Source organism: Sarcophilus harrisii, chromosome 4 (genome assembly GCF_902635505.1).
Source record: "Sarcophilus harrisii chromosome 4, mSarHar1.11, whole genome shotgun sequence".
NCBI classification, from domain to species: domain Eukaryota; kingdom Metazoa; phylum Chordata; class Mammalia; order Dasyuromorphia; family Dasyuridae; genus Sarcophilus; species Sarcophilus harrisii.
In genome coordinates, this window is record NC_045429.1 from 455,465,079 (window position 1) to 455,483,259 (window position 18,181).

Genomic DNA, 18,181 nt, shown 5'->3' on the forward strand with positions numbered 1-18,181 from the left:
ACAAAGAAAGGAAGAAAAAAATAAAGGAAGGAAAGAGAAAAAGAAGGAAGGAAGGAAGATAAATGAAGGGAAAACAGAAGGAAGATAAATAAAAAATGAAATGAAAAGAAAGAAGAGGAAAAGGGGGAGAGAAGGGGAACAAAAGAATGGAAGGAAGAAAGGGAGGAAAGAAGATGAAGAAAGAAGGAAGGAATAAAAGAGAAAAAGAAAAAAGAGGAAGGGGGAGAGGAAGGGAGAGAAGAGAACAAAAGAATGGAAGGAATGGAATGGAAGGAAGAAAGAAAAAGCAAGGGAGGAAGGAAAGAAGGAAGAAAGAGGAAGGGAGGGAGAAAAGGGAACAAGAGAATGGAAGGGAGAAAGAGCACCTGGCGGGGGGTGGGGGGGTCTCTGGGTCACTTTCTCGGGCCAGGGAGCTGCTGCGAGCCTGCATCACGCGGAAGCCTCCTGTCCCAGCTCTGGGAGAATCCCCTCCCTCCACCCCATGCATCTGGGCAGCCCTGACCGCCGGGCCACAGATGCCAGCACATCCCTCAGCAGAAGCCCCCGAGACCTCGGCCACATCGGGCCCCATCCCGGCGCCCAGCGGACATCCCCAAGGCTGGGGGTGAGCGGGGTGTAGAGCCCGGGAGCCTCTTCTGCCGCCGAGGAGCCGCTGCTCCCGGGCCCCGGGCCCCCTCCGGCTGGGAGCGGCTCCCAGCAGCCATCGGCGCACGTACCCGGGAAGGGCCGGGGGCTCGGGGAGGGGCTTCTTTCCTTCCCCAAACCTCTCCCTGGCAGTACCCCACAGCCGGGCCCCCAAGCCCTGTGGCGGGGCCGCAGCCAAACGGGCCCCTAACAAAACAGACGCAGGAAGGGCCCGTGTGCCCGGCATGTGCTCGGCCCGGGATGTTCCCTTCCGATCCGCTCTGGGTAGTGGGGGTGGGGGCGGCGTGTGCAGGGGCACGGGGGCTACGAGGGCCACGAGGGCAGGAGGAACCTTCTCACGATGAGAACCTCCCTTGGGAGGCCCCACGGGGGCGCTGGGCGTGACCCCGGGACCGTCCACGAGGCAACAAGCAAGGACGCTGGGCCCCAGAGCCCCCGTTTCTGCCCGTTTCTGTCATTTTAAATGGAAAAAAGAAGTTCCGGTCTGACCCCATGGGTCAGGACCTCACCAACAGGACCCGGCACTAGGGGGAGTGAGGGGGCTCGGAGTTAGGCCTGGAGACCGTCCAGAAGGCGGCAGTCGGGGACGTGGGGGCCGCAAATGCTCCCGTGGGGTCCCCGGCGGGTCCCTGGGCTGCCATGTGGCGTCGGGAGAGAACGAGCATCGTAACCCAGCCCAAACTCTCCTTTTTCAGAGCCGGGCGCTCACGTCGCAACGTGGGGGAGCCTCTTCCCACAGGAAAAAAGCCATTTTCTAAGTGTCTGAAACAGGTGACTGGAGGGACCCTGCTCCAAGTGGAAGCCTTGGCCAGCGTCGGGGCCCGGGGTCACGGGCGGGGGAGGCCCGAGGGAGGCGGCTCCACCTGAGGCATGAGGAAATAGGCAGGGCACGGAATCCAGGCCCGTGGCCTGGGAACAGGATCTGGGCCGGGCGGCACGTCCAGAGCGGTCCAACCAGTTTGGGAGGCTGGTCCCGGCAAGGGGCCGCCCGCTCTTTGCCCCGGGTTCACGCTTCCTCCTGGGGGTGGCTACAGGCCAGCGGGTGTGGGAGTTGGGGAGAGGCAGGGCCTGCAGGTGTTGGGGCCGAGGGAGGGTCAACGGGGTCTCCCGCCTGCAGGGGGCTCCCCGCTGCCAGGGCCCATGCTGGCTCCCGGACTTGGCCCCGAAGGCCCAGCGAGGGGGCCCACGGGGGCCAGGTGACCGGCAGCAGCCCCAGCGTGGAACGTCCCCTGGGTATGACCACAAGCACGTCACACCCCAAAGGATGCTGGGACTGCGGATAAGGACGCAGGCGACGCCGGGATGGGCCAAAGCCGTCCTCGGGCCTCGCTGTGTCTGGTCCCAGAAGGGGGCCCCGGGCTCTGTGCTGTTTGGGCTCTGGCCCGGGGGAGGGTGACCATTCTCCCCAGCCCAGATGGGCCTACTTGGTGCTCGCTTGGGCCTGGGCCCAGCCTGGGTCCCAAAGCCCTGCTCTGGAGCTGCTCCGCCGGACCCCACCCCCCGGGGCGCACCTGCTGCTCTGCACCGGCCGTCCTGGGGGCCACGAGCACGTCCACGAGGGCCCGGGCCGGGCCTCCCTGCCCCAGACTCCCTGCCCCGGCCCCGGCCCTGCCTCCCCCAGCTGCCTCTCGGGCTGGGCCACCAGAAGTCCATCTGTTGGGGGCCAGACACCACTGCTGAGACGCGGAGGGAGAGCAGGTGCCCGCAGCCGGGGAGGGGCCGCCCCAGCGCCATCTGCATTCATGTCCATGCCCGCGCTGTGAGGGTGGGGGGCAGCGTGCCCCTCCCCCTCCTGGGCCCTCACTGCGGGGTTAGGTTGTCCGGCCACGGTAACGGACACTTCCCGGGGGCTGCTGCGGACCCAACTGTGATGACGTCACTCAAACCCACCACTTTCCCACCACCGTTGGCTTGTCCCGGGCTGGGCTTTGCACTGGAGGGTCTCACTTTGGGGAGGGGGGCTCAGTACTGATTCCCCATTCAGGGACCTGGGCAGGGAGGAGGACTCCGGGTCCCCCTTGGCTCCCGCTGGCCGGGCCCGCAGACGGCTCGGGGCCCCTGACTCACAGCCGGGCGACACCCGGGCGGCCCTTCCCACCAAGCTGCTCTGAAGGGTCCCGGACTCTGGGCCCCACACACCCACGGGCATCTGTGAGGTGGATGCGACGGAGGCAGCCCTGGAGGGTGGGGGAAGGGGAGCCTGTGACGGGATCATGGAGCTGGGCGGGCCTGGGGGGCCTGGGGCTGAGGGCCCCCCTTCCTCCCCCCCTCGCAGGCAATCGGCCCCAGTGTCAGGACAGAGACTCGGACCTAGCGAGCCTGGGCCGCCTCCGGGCACAAGCCTCTCATTTCCTCTGGAAAATGAAAAGAAAACAAGGGCGCGGAGACGGGAGCCCGCGGGCCGGCGCCGATCCCCAGCATGTGCGGAGCAGCCTTCCTGTGGGCCTGGCCTCCCCCGGGGGAAAGGGCCGCTCCCCGAGCCGCCAGGACACCCCAGAGGCCCCAGACCGGTGCCTTCGCTCTCGGACTCCCCCAACATCTCTCCCTGAGGCGGCGGGACCTCAGCTGGCCATGAGGCCTGACCCCCGGCGGGCGCTTGACCTGGGCACTGCCAGCCCGGCGGACACTGGCAGAACACCGGGGGGCACCAGCCCCCATCCCTGCGGCCCCCTCTCCGGGGCATGGGCCTCCAGGGCAGATCTGGGCCCCAGGAGAGGGGGGGCTCTGGTTCTCCCCACCCGCAAGGAGATTATTCAGTCCCAATCTCTCGTTTTACAGAAAATGAAGGTTAAAGGAGGTCAGCCTCTCAGGGCTTCTCCTGTCGTTGCCTCCTGAGGAAAAGTCGATATTTAATGTGGAAGGAGCAGGCTCACTCTGCTGGGCCCGGGACCCACAACAGGAGGCTCATCACTTACTAGACCACCCTCCCCAAGCTGGCTCCCCTGCAGCCCCACTTGACCCCCAGCTCCTGCCCCAGCCCTCGCCCCAGACCTCAAGGGCTGCTTCCCAGGCCTTACTCCAAGGATTCCAGGGGCAGAAGCTCCCAGCTGGACCCAGTCCCGCTAAGTGGGTGGAGGTCACCAAGGGGCCTCCTGGAGCTGTCAGACGTAAGCATGCACAGGAGAAAGGGAAATCACTTTCCAGCCTAGAGAAAATGAGACTGAGCTGGGCGGGGCGCGGCATTCAACGTGGCTGCTCCGGAGCTGCCCGAGGGCCGGTGCTCTGAGGGCGGGTCTCGGGCCGTGGCTGGGAACCAGCGGGGAGCCCCCCGGACGAGGCCCGTCCCGCCCGGGGCACCCCCCCCCCGGGGCCGCTCTAGGGGCCAGAACGGCACAAGGCCCCGGGGGGTTTCCCCAGAGGTCCCGAGTGGGGCTGGCCCCGGTGCATGGTGCGTGTGAGTGGGCACAGGACCGGCCGAAGGGGTGGGCGGCCTGGTGAGGGCGAGGGAGGGCAGGGCATGGGCACCGCGGGGGCCTCGTGGCGAGCTCGTGGGAGGGCACGGGGGAGGGGAGAGCCGCTCGCGTGGGCAGGGGGCTGTCGCTGCTGCTCTGGGGCTGGAGGGGTGCAGAAAGGCCCCATTAATGGAGCGTGAGAAGCATGGAGGCCGCGAGGAGACACGGAGGGGGAGCGGCGGGACCACCGGTGTCTCCCACTGCGACCGCCACGTTAGATGGGGGGAGGGAGGGAAGAGGAGAGGGAAGAAGTGGGGGGGGGTGAGAGGGTCACGGGGGGTGGGGGCAGCGCCCGCAGGGACGCCGTTTGTGGTCGGCTCCTTCCTCTTTCCTTTGGTTCCGGCGTTGCAGGCTTGGGCTGACCCCGGACTCCGGCCCGAGGGTCGGGGGAGAACGCAGAGACCGACCGCAGCTGGACGGGCGGCCCCAGAGCTGTCCTGGGGAGGGGGGGCAGCAGCCGGGGGGCCTCAGAGAGCTCTGGGCCACTAAAGGCAGGGGGCGAGGTCTCGGGTCCCAGCACAGCATCGACCCCTGACCCGTGTAGCTCATCTGGCCCAAGGCTCGGTTTGCTTCTCTCTAAAATGGGCGCAACGGCTCCTCCCCGCTCTCCTTGAAAGTGCAGAAGGGACAGAAAACCTTGGGCCTCCCACAGACAGAGCTGGGGCGAGGCAGAGCTGAAGGCGGCCGCCGAGGTCCTCGGGAGGGTCAGAAAGTCGGTGCGGGTCAGGGCTGGGGGGGATTGGAATTTGGGGCTTCTGCTTCGGGGGCCCGAGACCCCCCTCCCCGGCCCGCGCTCTCTGACTCGTATCTGGGCCCTTCCTTGGGACCAGAAGTCTTAGGGTCACAACAATGGCAGCCGGAGCCCCAGGGCCCCCTGAACCCGCGGGCGGCCCTCGGCGGGTCTGCAGCGAGGACCGGCCCCCTCGTCCCTACAGACGGGGAGACCGAGGCCGGGAGCGGCAGCGCCGTGGAGCCCCACGGGGGGGGGTCCCAATGAGCCTGAGCACCACAACGCTGGCTTTTAAGCAGAGGTTCTGAGGGTCCGGGAGGGGGAGGTGGAAGCCTTGAAGGAGGAGGAGACCAGGAAATCCCCCCTGCCCCACCCGGAGCCAGCCCCGGGGCTCCCTCCGATTCGGGGCCTCCCCCTGCCCCTGCAGGGCCTCCCCACGGCCGGATCTCTGCGCGAGCCTGCACCCCGGGTTCAAGGTTCAAAAGAGCCTCCCCCACCAGGGGCCTAGGGTGCGATCGCAGGCTCCCAGAGGCCGGCCCGCCTGGGGCAGCAGGGCTGGGGCTGGGGAGGGGCTAGCCTTCTCCAGCCCAAAGGGAGGCCTGGGGGGAGTTGGGGGTGAGGAGGAAGGCCCCAGAGGCCGCCCCCCGAGGATGCGCCGGGGACCCCCTTGGCCCTGCCCAGCTCTGTCTCTGGCTGTGTTTCTTCCGCCAGTCCCAGCGCTTTGCTCAAAACGGGCCTGGATGATCTACTGAGGAGACCCTGAGGCCTGGGGACTGGGGGCCGGTGAGCCTGAGGTGGGGCCCTGCTGTCAGAGCGCCCCAAAGAACCACAGCGGAGGAAGCGGCCAACCCGATTCCCTATTGTCTCGCGCCCGGCCGGGCGGGCGTGACTTACGTGGCTGCGCGCTTCTGTGGCAGCTGGGGTCACCACCTGCAGGGGCTCGCCCATCGCCTGCTGGGCACTGGGCGCCACGCTTGGCCTTGCCCGAGTTGGTCATGATCTAGGGCAGGGGAGACGGGGCTGAGGGCGGCTGCGGGAAGCCTGGGCCTCCCTGGCCCGGCTGGCCCCTGGGCTGACCCCTGGCCAGAGGCCCTGGGAAAGGGGGGGCCCAGAGCGGGCAGGAGGGAGGGTCTGGGCAAAGCGCACAGGTGGAGGGAGGGAAAGGCCAGAGCTGGGCCGGGCCCCCTGTCTGCGAAGCCTTAGCAGAGCTCCGGGGTCACCCAGGGAGGGGGAGGGGGCATCTGGAGGGCACCCCGACTGCCGACTCCCACCCAGGGAAGAACCTCGGGGGCCCCGGTGCGGCCCCGGGCAGATGGCGCAGCCGGGGTCGCGCCCGCCTAGGCCGCCTTTCCCGGGGTGGAGGTGGGGCCGAGGAGGAGCCTGAGGCTCAGTCACTCAGGGGCCCAGGGGCCAGGAGGCCGCCCCTCAGAAGGAGCCCCGGGCACCCCCACAGCTCCAGCCCGTGGTCCGGGCCCAACCTTTCCCGCTAAGAGCCCCGGGGGGGAGGGGGCGCTGCCCTCAGACCTGCGGGCGCCCCCTGCCATGGGCTCAGAGCGCTGCCGCTTGCAGGTGGCTCAGGCCTCTGGGGTACAGAGGCCACGGCCGGAGCAGGAGGACCTGAATCCGGACCCGCCCCTGAGCCTTCCTAGCCGCGTGACCCGGGCAAGCATCTCACCCCGGGCTTCTGTACGGGCCGGAGAACCCTCCGGCGTCTTGGCCGAGGGCACCCAAGGGGGGTCGCGGCCGTGACTCTGACGGCTCCACAGCAGCCCCTTGGGAGCCCCCCCCAGCAGCCCCCAGGCCCAGGCCGGGCCCACGGACACCGAGACTGGGCACACGTGGGCCCCGGGAAGCTGTCACAGCCTGCCTCCCACCCGTGGAGGTGCCTGTGAGGCTCACAGAGGTGCTGCCTGCTGGGTCCCCGGGGTGGGGGCCCAATAGGCCAGGGTTTGAGGCGGGCCCCCCGAGGGAAGCCATCCCGGGCCGGCGGGTACTCACCCCCAGGTACTCCGAGGTCAGCAGCTTCTCCCCGGAGAGCTCCCCGAGCTGGGGCTGTATCACCTCGTCCTTGTCCAAGTCCGACTCCATGGTGTCGTGGTCCTCCTGTTTCAGAGACAAGGACGAGTGACCTGGGCCCGTGCCCTCTGCCCTCGCCAAGCCTGCGCTCCCGGTGGGGGAGGGGGCAGGACAGCCCAGAAGTCTGTTCTCCCGGTGGGGACCCCCCAAGCGCCCTGGGAGGTCCGGAGGCCCAGCCTTCTCTCTAGCGGAGCCTCCCCAGGGAGGAGGGACTTCCCCTCACCCCCCCTCTCCTGACTCACCCCTCCCAGTGAGAGACAGGGCCGCCCCCGAAGGTTCAGCCCCAATTCTCCGGGCCACAGGGCACCCCGGGGGGTGGGCTCCCCGCCGGCCAGGGGGGTCTTGGTTTGCACGGTCCGCAGCCTCGGTCCAGCCGAGAGTTTCAGCGCCTGGGACGTCCTGGGGGGGGGGGGCGGGCGCCTCGGGCTGGGCCGGGAAGGGGCTCCCTGGGGACAAGGTGGGCGGGTCTCCTCGGGCCTTTGCCAGCTCTTCATTCTGGGCCCACCAGAAGAGTGAGAACCTGGAGGCGCCGGCCTGAGAGGCCCCTTTTCTAGCCTCCGGGCCCTTCTCCCTGGGAGAAGGTGGACTAGGAGGGGCCGGCCTGAGGCTCCGGGCCTGGCCCTGCCCCTCGCTCCCCAGCCATCCCCGCCAGGGCAGGTCCGGGCTGCCCTGGCTTCCCTGGGCCTCGGCTCCCTCCTCCTCACCTCTAGCTCCGGGCTGACGGGTCAACAAGCATTTATTAAGCACCTCGGACATTCCGGCACCTGCTGAGCTCTGGGGGTACGACCCTCCTCCCCCGGACATGCAAACAGGGGGTGTGACCCACGGCCTGCCGCCCGCTCCGGCCCCAGCTGAACAGACTCCCCGCAGCAGAGCCGTCCGAGCACCCAGGGTGCCCTTGAGCCGCTTGTACAAAGAAATCCCCCCGGCACAGCAGGGGTGAGCGGCCCGACGCCAGGGCCCCAGGGGTCCATGGAGCTGCCCACGGAAGAGAGCCAGGGCCCAGGAGCTGCCCAATCAGCAAACGTGCATTCGCAGGGGCCGGGCCGGGGGCTTCGCTGCAAGGGCGCTCCGTGTATCTGGGCACGGGCGAACGTTTTGGGCGGGGACTTCTCCCTTCCCCAGGGCAGAGTCCCTCTATAAAGGGATGAGCCCTGGGAAGGAGCCCCATGCCCGGTCTACGATGCCCTCACTGCTGCCGCCCCTTTTAATAGTTTTTGTTTTTATTTTAGATGGCACAGTGGATAGAGCACCAGGCCTGGAGTCAGAGGTCCCAAGTTCAAATCCACCCTCAGACACTTCATGCTTCCTAGTCGTGGCAAGTCACTTAACCCCACTTGGGTCGCCGAAAAACCAGAGTATTTTATTTTTTCCCGATTACATGTAATGACAATTTTCCAAATCTTCTCCCCCTCCCCTATCTCTCCCCCCCCCCCAGCAATTATGATATAGGTTCTACACGTGCAATTGTGTCAAACCTATTTCCAAACCACTCAGGTTGTGAAAGAAAAAACAGAGCAATAAAGTGAGCCCAGTCTGCTTGGACGGCACTCGAACGCCTTCGCGGCTTTCTCGGGGGGCCGGCCCGCCGTTCCCCCTCCAGCTCACCCAGACGAGACGAGAACCCCCCGAACTGGATTCCAAACTTTCAGATCTTTGAAAAGCAGACGCGGAACAGGTGCAAGGAGCAAGATGGAGAAAGGGAGAGGGCCCTGGAGTCGGAAGCTCGGCTCCCCTCCCCCCTGCTCTGTGCCCACTGCAAAATCCAAACTGAACTTGGACGCGGGTGAGAGGAGGCACCACGCCGGGACCCCCAGACACAAGCCAGGCAGTCCCCGAGCAACATGCGGACTCGTAGGGGAAGGCCCAGCAAGGGAACGGTCACAGCTGACAGGATCAGTTTCCTCATCTGTGTGATGGGACTCATATTTTCCTTGGCAGTATCGTATCTCAGGCAGCGCGTGATACAGTGCTTTGGGTTTGTCCCATGCTCACTGCCGTCACCCCCTTCTTGGGGATGAGCCAGGGCCCCGCTCTTGGATCCAGGGAGCGCAGGGAGGAGATAAGATGAGCCGAGTGACCCAGAGAGCGCAGACTTGAACTGCGCCCATTCAACTCGCTTCCACGAGGACTTGGGAAACTCGCACAGGCCGGGGCCGGGGGAGGGAGAGCGAAGCCTCCGCTAAGTCCCACAAAGGAGGCGTAAGCGGATATCCCATGGAACCCTTCCCCGGGACAAAGGCCACCTTTCCCATCAGAGCCGAGCGGGCGAAAAGACGAAGAATCTTTATCCAGATTTGTGCGGGCTCGGGGCCAGGGAACAGAGAGCCGCTTTCTAATTGCCGCGGGTCCTCCCCGACGCACAAGAGAAAGGGATTCGGTTGCACTCGGCTCGCCGGGCCCTCAGCCGCCCTTGCGGGAAGGCCCCTGGAGAGGGGAGCCGGCCCGAGGCGGGCAAGGCGGGGCACCGTCCTTTCGGGGGCGTTGGGGGCTCTGAGTAGAAACTAGGTGGGTTTGTGAACTCCGGCCGGGGAGCCGAGCCTTCTGAGGTCCTGGGGAGGAAGGAAAGGCTTCCCGAGTAAGGGCCCGAAGGTGGCTCCCAGATACCCTCGGCCCCAGAAACCACAGTTACATCACAGCCAGATTCATCCCATGACCCAGCTCCCCCATGACCACCTGACGAAATCCTGCCCATCTCTGGAAATCCCCAGAGTCAAGGGGAATGTTGATACCAAGTAGAGTGCCCCACCCCCAACCGGTGCCATGACACTGCAGGATCCTTAACTGTGGCTCTAGGGGCTTGAGCCCTGAACCGAACCCTGAAGGCTGGGGCACAAGGGGTCACCCCAAGAGCGGGAAGCGAGAACCCGAGTGTCCAGGGCCTTCCGGTACCGGCGGTCCGGTGCGAGATCCACTCCGCTCACGGATGTTTTGTGCAGACCCTCCAAGGGGTTCCATTTCCCTGTCACCGGCTCGGCCTTCCCTGGGATCCCCCTTTCCTGTGCGTCCCTCTGGGCTACCTTGACGACTGAGGTCTCCCTGGGCTCGGGAGCCGGCCTGGAGCTGGGCCGAGGCCCCACTGCCAGGAGGCGACGTGAAAAGTTTCCCAGGGGGATGATGGGAGAAGGGGTTTTGCCTTGCATGGGATCTGGCGAACCCACAATGCTCTTTGAGAGCCCTAACTCGGAGAATGGGGGCTCTGCTGGCAGGGGGCCAGCTTACTTGGCTCAGTCCGCTGGCCCGAGCTTTTCCCCACGCTCAGTGAAGACGGGGAAGGCATTTGGGGACAAAAGGAGAAAAAGCGGGGCTTATCGCCATACATTTGATACATGAAGCCATAGGAACACCTCCTTCCCGCCTCCTCCGGCCTCTGGGCCCCAGGCCTCCCGTGAACTTTCCCCACCGCCTGCCCTGCCGCTCCCTCTCTCTGTGGCCCAGCGCCGCCGCCTGCTCTTCCAGGAGATCGCCCCGACTGGGCCGGAACCCTCCCTTGGTGTCCACTGGATCACAGAGCGCGGAATCAAAGGGACCTTGGGCCCTCACTGAGGCACCCAGAGCTGAAGGCCACGTGGGGGGAAGGACTGAAGCCACCCTCCGGGTCTCCCCTCCACCAGGATGCCTCCGGGAGCATCCCTGGCCACCGCCTCCCTCATTACCCGGGGGCATCTTGCCCCTCCACTCCACACCCCATCCGCCTGGAGGCTGTGGGAGGCCACTGACCGACGTTTGCTTCGGCGCCACATCCGGCACGCCGCCCACTGGGCTCACACCTGCCTGGGGCTGGTCCCTGGTGGAAGGACTGAGCTTGACTAAAAGGGAGCTCTGTCCGAAAGGGAGGAGACGCTCAATACGAACCATGTGTTTATTTTACTGATTTTCATCTTATTTAATTCAGCTTAATGCTGCAGCCCATCAAGAACACAACTGTTCTCTTCCCCCTCATCCGCCTTTTCCCGATCGCTTCTTGTCTTGTTGATTAGCCTCTTGCGGTCCTTGGGTGTCCCTGATGTTCTAAACCAGATCACCTTCTCTCTTTCAGCTCTTTCTCATGGGGAGTCTTCACAGTCCCATAGGTTCCAACATCATCTTTTTTTTCTCCTGAGGCAACTGGGGTTAAGTGACTTGCCCAGGGTCACACAGCCAGGCAGTGTTAAGTCTCTGAGGCCAGATTTGAACTCGGGTCCTCCTGACTTCAGGGCTGGTGCTCTAGCCACTGAGCCACCCGGCTGCCCCTCCAAGATCATCTTTAGGGTGATGACTCTCAAACTGCTAGAGCATATCCAGCCCCAGCCTCTCGCCCTCCTCTAGTTGCTTCCTGAAAACTTCTTCCTGGTTGTGCCATCAGCACCCATCTCGACATGGCCAAGGACTGAAATGGTCCCCTTCCCCCTTCAATCCAGTCCTCTTTCCGGCTTCCTCGGTTCTGCTAAAAGGGCCCCAATAATCCCAGCCTTGAAACTGCCGTCCTCCCCGACTCCCGATTCTGTCGTCCCTCCCCACACGGACAGCGGCCAAACCTTGCTCCCCCGCCACAAAACCACCGTCCCCGCTGGCCCCCGTAAGTCTCTCCTGAGCACATAAACAAACATACTTTAACATGTTGGGTTCCAAGTTCTCGCCTTCCCCACCAAGAATGCAAGAAACCACATATCTGTTGGAGAGAGCGTCACGCAAGGCATGTCGCCACGTTAGCCACGTTACGAAACAAAAGCGAGAAAAAGAAAAGGGAAAATGGCTTTTATCTGCACCGAGGGCAGCGGCTCTGACGGGAGGCAGACAGCATTTTACAGCGTGAGTCACCGGAGTATCATATGATAGATCATGAAATGGATCGGTCTTTCACAATGAGCATGATGGGACTGCTGTTACAACATCCAGCATTCTCCTGGTCCTGCCACTTAGTTTTTTTTTTTTTTTTTTTTTTAATTTAATAGCCTTTTATTTACAGGATATATACATGGGTAACTTTACAGCATTAACAATTGCCAAACCTCTTGTTCCTGTCACTTAGTTTTGTGTCAATTCACAGGAGTCTTCCCAGGTTCTCCTGAAACCATCTCCTTCAGCATTTCTTATAAGACTATAGTCCTCCATCTCAATCATAAAATTGGCCATTCTCCAATTAATGGGCAATCCCCTTGCTTTCCGACTCTGCTACCACACACACACACAAAAAAAAGAACCTTTGTAAATGTTTTATATACAGGTTCCCTTCCCTTTTATTGAATCTCTTTGGATACAGACCTAGTAGTGGTACTGCTGGGTCAAAGGGTATGCAGTTTTATAACCTTTGGCACGGTTCCAAATCGTTTTTCAGAATGATTTGACCAGGGCTAGCTAGGTGGCGCAGTGGATAGAGCACCAACCCTTAAGTCAGGAGGATCTGAGTTCAAATCTGGTCTCAGACCCTGTGTGACCTTGGGCAAGTCACTTCACCCCAAATGCCTCAGAGGAAAAAAAACAAAGGTTGCACCAGTTCACAACTCCATCAACAATACACTGGTGCATTTTTCACATCCCCTAAGGCATTTGTCATTTTCCTTTTCTCTTATATTATCCAATCTGATATGCAGAGGACGACATCTTAAGAGTTATTTTAATTTGCATTTCTCTAATGATTAGTGATTTCAGAGCATCATAACCTCCAACAGCTTTGATTTTTATCTCAGAAAACTGCCCACTCATATCCTTTGATCATTTATCAATTGGGAAACGGCTTCTAGTTTTAGAAATTTTGGCTTCTCCACGTATTTGAGAAAGGAGACCTTTATCAGAGACAATTGCTACACGTTTTCTCTCAGCCCTTTATAATGTTAGCTGCACTGATTTTGTTTGTATAAAACCGATTTTAATCTTACGAAGTCAAAACAATCCCCTATACCTCCTGTGACCTCCCTCTCTCTCTCTTTTGTCTAGTCATGAACTCCTTTCCTCTATTCACAGAGTCAACAGGAATTGTCTCCCATGCTACCCTAATTTACTTTCAACAAAACTCTTTATGTCTAAATCACGTCCCCATTTTGAGCAGATCTTGGTATAAGATGGGAGCTACTGCTCTGTGCTTAGTTCAGTCATTTTCCCATTTTCTTCAACGGATCTGGCAACAGGGAGTCCCTGTCCCAAGAGCCGCTTTCTTTGGACCCACCTACTGTGCTCACTTGCTTCTGAATATTGTATACCTGATGTATTCCATTCATCAATGACTCTGTTTCTTCCCCTGTACAAAACCGACTTTATGATTCCTGCTTTGTAATATGGCTTAAGACCTGATCCTGCTCCACCGCCTTCCTTTATTTTTGCTTTTCCTTTGTAATTGATTCCTTTGATAATTCTTGGCCAGTTCTTCTTCCAGATGAATTAAATTATTGCTTTTCCTACCTCTGTAAAGTGATTTTTTGGTAGTTTAATTGCTGCGGCACTGAATTAAGTAAATGATTTACTTTCTTTTTTTCTGTCATTTTTCTTCCCAAGGCCTTTGAACAATAGCTTCATTAACAAGCTAAGACCAGTGAAGAGCCTCCTTCCCCCTCCTTATTGTCCTCCATGTGGCTGCCATTCCTTGATTCTGACCAGCTGTCCCCGTCTTCTGGGAATCCGCACTCCCCGTGCCTGGAGCTGCCTCTGCTCTTTTCTCTCTCAGGATCCTCCTTCCGCAAAAACAGCTCCCGGCTCCTCACATGTTCTTCCTCCCCGTGGTCTGGCTCCATCCTTCGCCCTCATCACAGTCTCACTGGGTTATCCTGTGGCACCTTCAGGTCCCAAAGCACTTTGCCCGATCCCGGGCGGTACGGCAGCTACAGGGCAAGCTGTGGCTGGGGGAGAACCCAAGGGCTGGGACACCAAGATTCCCAAAGGAGACTGAGCTGGGCTTCAGGAACCAAGGAGGAAAGTCTTTATTGCACAGGTCATCCGAGGTCAAGGGCATCTTACCCACTGCTCCCTGGCCATGCTAAAAAAGGCACTGCCCAGTTGGGTCCCAAAGAAAAGGCTCATCTGGTAGAGAACAGGGTGAGGGAGAGCTTCCAGGCAGGATCGGAGGCTTGGGGAAGCCCCTTCCAGAAAAAGATGCCCAAACACTTTGCCCCGAAGTCCCTCAAGTGCAGAGCCAGAAGTGTCCCCCAAAACTGGACTGACTCCTGGAACCCCTGTGTTAAGGACAAGACCCCGCAGGGCCCTCCCTGGATAACTTTCCCACCTACGATATCGATCGATTCATTGATAAACACCGATTCAGTGCCCACTCTGTGGTCAGTGGGCAGCTGGGTGGAGCAGTGGAAAGAGCACCAGGCTGGATCACGAGGATCTAAGTTCAAATCCAGCCTCAGACAGTTATTAGCCTTTACTTGCCTCGGTTTCTTCATCTGTCCAATGAAGACACACTGGAGAAGGTGGATGGAGGAGTCCATTCTGGCTCCTTCTAGTGTAATGATGGGCAGCCAAGAGATGGAGGGTCAGCCTGGTGAGAGGACCGGGACCCAAAGGAGGGGACGCCTGTCCCACGGGCCCCCACTTGCTGCTGCCCATTGTCCCAATCACTCTCCCACATGCTTCCCTCTGCTCAAGGATGGGGGCCCCAGAGCCATCAAAGCCTTACAGACTTAGAGCCCCTTGTGTCACAGATGATGAAAAAAGCCCAAGATTCAGAAGGGACAAGTCAAGATCCAGACTCAACAAAGACTGCAAATCCAGAGTGTGCTTTGCTCTTAAAAATGGCGGCAGCTCCGAGTCAAGTCAGTGTGAATTGGCCAATGAGCACTGCTCGGGAGCCTTCTCTGTGCCAGGCAGTGGGCGCACTCCCATGTGGGCGAGGGGCTCCGGTGTGCGGGCACCTGGGCACCTGCCGGAGCAGACAGAACCCATGAAGGCGCCGTCTGAGGGAAGGAGCCCGCGGAGCTCTTGGACACGTGCCGGGGCCGCATCCTGCGGTAAGCGCTTGGGGCTGGGCCACTGCCAGCTGATGGTCTAAGACAAGATTCCCACAAAGCCTTACGCAGAATACAGAAGGCCACGCCGCGTCCCTCGAGCCGGGACTTAGGACCATTCACTTTCTTGTTCCGAATGACCGCTGGCCCGGCCTGATATCCCCGTTTGTGGCTGCCCGGCAGCACCTGCGAGCTAAGCGGAGGTTTCTACCCGGCATGGGCTATGATAACGGCCTGGGAGCCATGTGAGAGCCCCCCTCCCCCTGAGAGTCTTGGAAGGAAAATCTGCCCCTGCCCCCAACGGAGCACTCACGGAGACTCTTCTTTGAACCTAAAACATAGTAAAGGGGGACGGGGACCCCTGAGCAGGGGCAGAGGCCAAAGAGGGACGGGGTCACAAAATCTCACAGCTGCAAAGGATTCGGGATCACCCCTGACCGCACAGCCAAGCAAGTAAAGGGTGAGTGACTCCTACTCAAGGCGACGTGCTCCTCAGAAGCTCTTTGCCTCCTCCCCCGGTCCCTAGTTTTAGCTGCTCTGGGGCAACCAGAGAAAGCAAAGCCCTCTTCCACGTGGCAGAGCATCACAGGCCAGAGACGGACGCCATGGCCCTCCCGGGGCTTCTCTAGGCCCAGACTCTCCGTCAGAGGATCTGCTCTTGGGGCCCTTTGAGTCTCCTCCAGGTACCAAGAAACGCATCTCGGCCACTCCTCAAGTGGGTGAAAGCAATTCGAGTCTATGTGGGCGGATGAGCTGCCCCAGGGTGCTGGAGGGATACAGGCCCATCCTAGAACCGGCGTCAGTCACGCTGGAGAAGTTACAGACCTCGGGCAGTGTGCCAGCTTCCTCAATGTCCCAATATTCAACCATGGGGAAAGGGCCGATTCAGGCTGGGGGGAACCCCTTGTGCTTGTGCCTGGCACACAGAAGGTGCTTAATAAATGCTGTCATGCAGATTACTCTTGAATAGATTATGACAGAGATAGCTGGGGCCCCCTCAGGGGAGTCAAACGAATGTGTGAAGAAACTCTTTTGTGAGGGTTGCCGGGTCACAGGGCTGCCACTGACGCTTTCGGGATGAGGAGAATCTGTGTTTACACAACACCTAGTGATAGAAAGCACTTCCCCGTGCTATCTGATCCCAGGCTTGCCCCAGCCTGACCCGCCAGCTGCCTCAGAGATTATCGCCCTTGTTCCCCGGCTGACTCACCCCTTGGTCAAACAGAGAGGGAGCCCCGGGGGGGGAGGCCGTCAGATACCACGGCCAGGGAGGCCTCCCAGTGTCAAGGCCAGGGATGCAAATTCTCTCCTAATGCTGAGCCTTGGTGCGAGCCATGGCCGGGAGCGCCGGACCTAGGGATGAATCCCCACGGGGCAATGGGTCCTCTCTGGGTCTGGCTGAGACTCAGCAGTTCCTCAGTGACTTAAATGAGGTCGAGAGGCCACGTCTCCAGACTACGCCCCGGGGAGGCGCTGTTCCAGAGGGGGTGAACTCGAAGAGAAATGGGACCACTCAGAGGATATGAACCATTTTTGGGTGAGGAAATTAAAGCCATTTCTGGTCATATGAAAAGATGCTCTAAATCACTATTGGTCAGAGACATGCAAAGGAAGATAACTCTGAGGTACCACCACACACTGAGGGGTCTCAGATTGGCCAAGATGACAGAAAAAGTCAATGACGAATGTCAGAGGGGATGTGGGAAAACTGGGACACTGAGACATTGTTAGTGGAACTGATCCAACCATTCTGAAGAGTGATGGGAACTCTGCCCAAAAAGTTATCAAACCGTGCACACCCTTTGACCCAGCAGTGTTTCTCCTGGGCTTGTATCCCAGAGATTTTTTTTTTTTTTTTTTTTTTTTTTTGGCGAGGCAATTGGAGTTAAGTGACTTGCCCAGGGTCACACAGCCAGGGAGTGTTAAATGTCAGAGAGATTTGAACTCAAGTCCTCCTGACTTTAGGGCTGGTGCTCTATCCACTGTGCTCCCTAGCTGCCCCCCAAAGAGATCTTAAAGGAGGAAAAAGGATCCACATGTGCAAGAATGTTCGTAGCTGCCCTTTTTGTAGTGGCCAGAAACTGGAACTGAGTGGCTGCCCATCAGCTGGGGAACGGCTGAATAAGTTCTGGTCTATGAATGTTATGGAATATTGTTTGTTAAGAAATGACCAGCAGGAGGATTTCAGAAAGGAGCTGATGTTGAGGGAAGTGAGCAGGACCAGGAGATGCTTGTACATGGCAACAGGATGTGGCTCTCTTCAACAATCAGATGATTCAAGGCATTTCCAGTAGACTTGGGCTGAGGAGTATCACTCCCACCCAGAGAGAGAACTGCGGGGAGTGTGGCCTGAGGCAGGGCGCTTCTACCTTTTGGGTCCTTCGCTTTTCCTTCTTCATGGTTTCTTGCCTTTCGATGTGATTTTTCTTGAAACCATGAGCCCTGTGGGAGTCCGTTTAAAAAGCCCACACACGTATAATCTACAGCAGATTGCCGCTGACTCGGGAAGGAGAGAGACAAACTCTGGAACACAAAGTTTTACAAAAACGAATCTTGAAAATGATTTCACTCATATTGAGAAAAATAAAATAATACTGAGGGGGGAAAAGAAATGATGAGCAGAAGATTTCAGAAAAACCTGGGAAGATTTATAAGAACCTAAGCTGAGGGAAGTGAGTGGAACCAGGAGAACGCTGCACACAGATTATAAGATGATCAACTAAGACTTAGTTCTTCTCAGCAATAGACGTGGGAGAGAACACAAGATCCACATTCAGAGGAAGAATTCCAGAGACCGAATGCAAGTCGACCCACACTTTTTTCACGGGCGTTTTCCCTCTCACCTTTTGTTCCTTTCGTTTTGATTTTTCTCTCACATGACTGACACGGAAATAGGTTAAAATTCAGCATACATGTATAACCTGTATAACCTGTATCAGATGGCGCTTTGTCTTGGGGAGGAGGGAGGAGGGAGAAAAAATATAATCTTAAAAAATGAATATTGAAAACTATCTTTACATGTAAATGAAAAAAAAAAATGAAACAAATAAAAAAGAACAGGGTCCATTAGTCCATACATAAAGATCCTGAAGGGTCACGCACTGATTTGGCTGGACATGCAATGTTTCCGATTCAGATTATATTTTCGTGAACTTTATTAACTATTTCCCAATTAGATTTTAATGGGGTTTAGGGAGCACTGAGGAGGGCTGTGAGTCACCGCGACCCGTGGTGCACACGTTTGTCACCCCTGTTCCAGATGAGAGAACCGAGGCTTTCAGGACCGTGACTGGCTGGAACAAGGAGTCTTAACCGAGAGAATGCAAGTCAGAGGTGGTGAGATTTCCCGGCAGTCT

General features: G+C 59.3%; 1 protein-coding gene across 1 annotated transcript in view; it reads right to left on the reverse strand.

The window, feature by feature from the left end:
• Positions 1-3,960: 3,960 nt before the first annotated feature.
• The window catches only part of ARMC9 (armadillo repeat containing 9), a 72,034-nt gene continuing 57,813 nt past the window's right edge, over positions 3,961-18,181 (reverse strand). The window contains exons 22-25 of the mRNA XM_031968768.1: positions 6,826-6,930; positions 5,722-5,827; positions 4,461-4,706; positions 3,961-4,199 (exon numbers count right to left, since the gene is read on the reverse strand). Coding sequence (XP_031824628.1) covers positions 3,961-4,199; positions 4,461-4,706; positions 5,722-5,827; positions 6,826-6,930 — 696 coding nt within the window. The remainder of the gene's footprint in view (positions 4,200-4,460; positions 4,707-5,721; positions 5,828-6,825; positions 6,931-18,181) is intronic.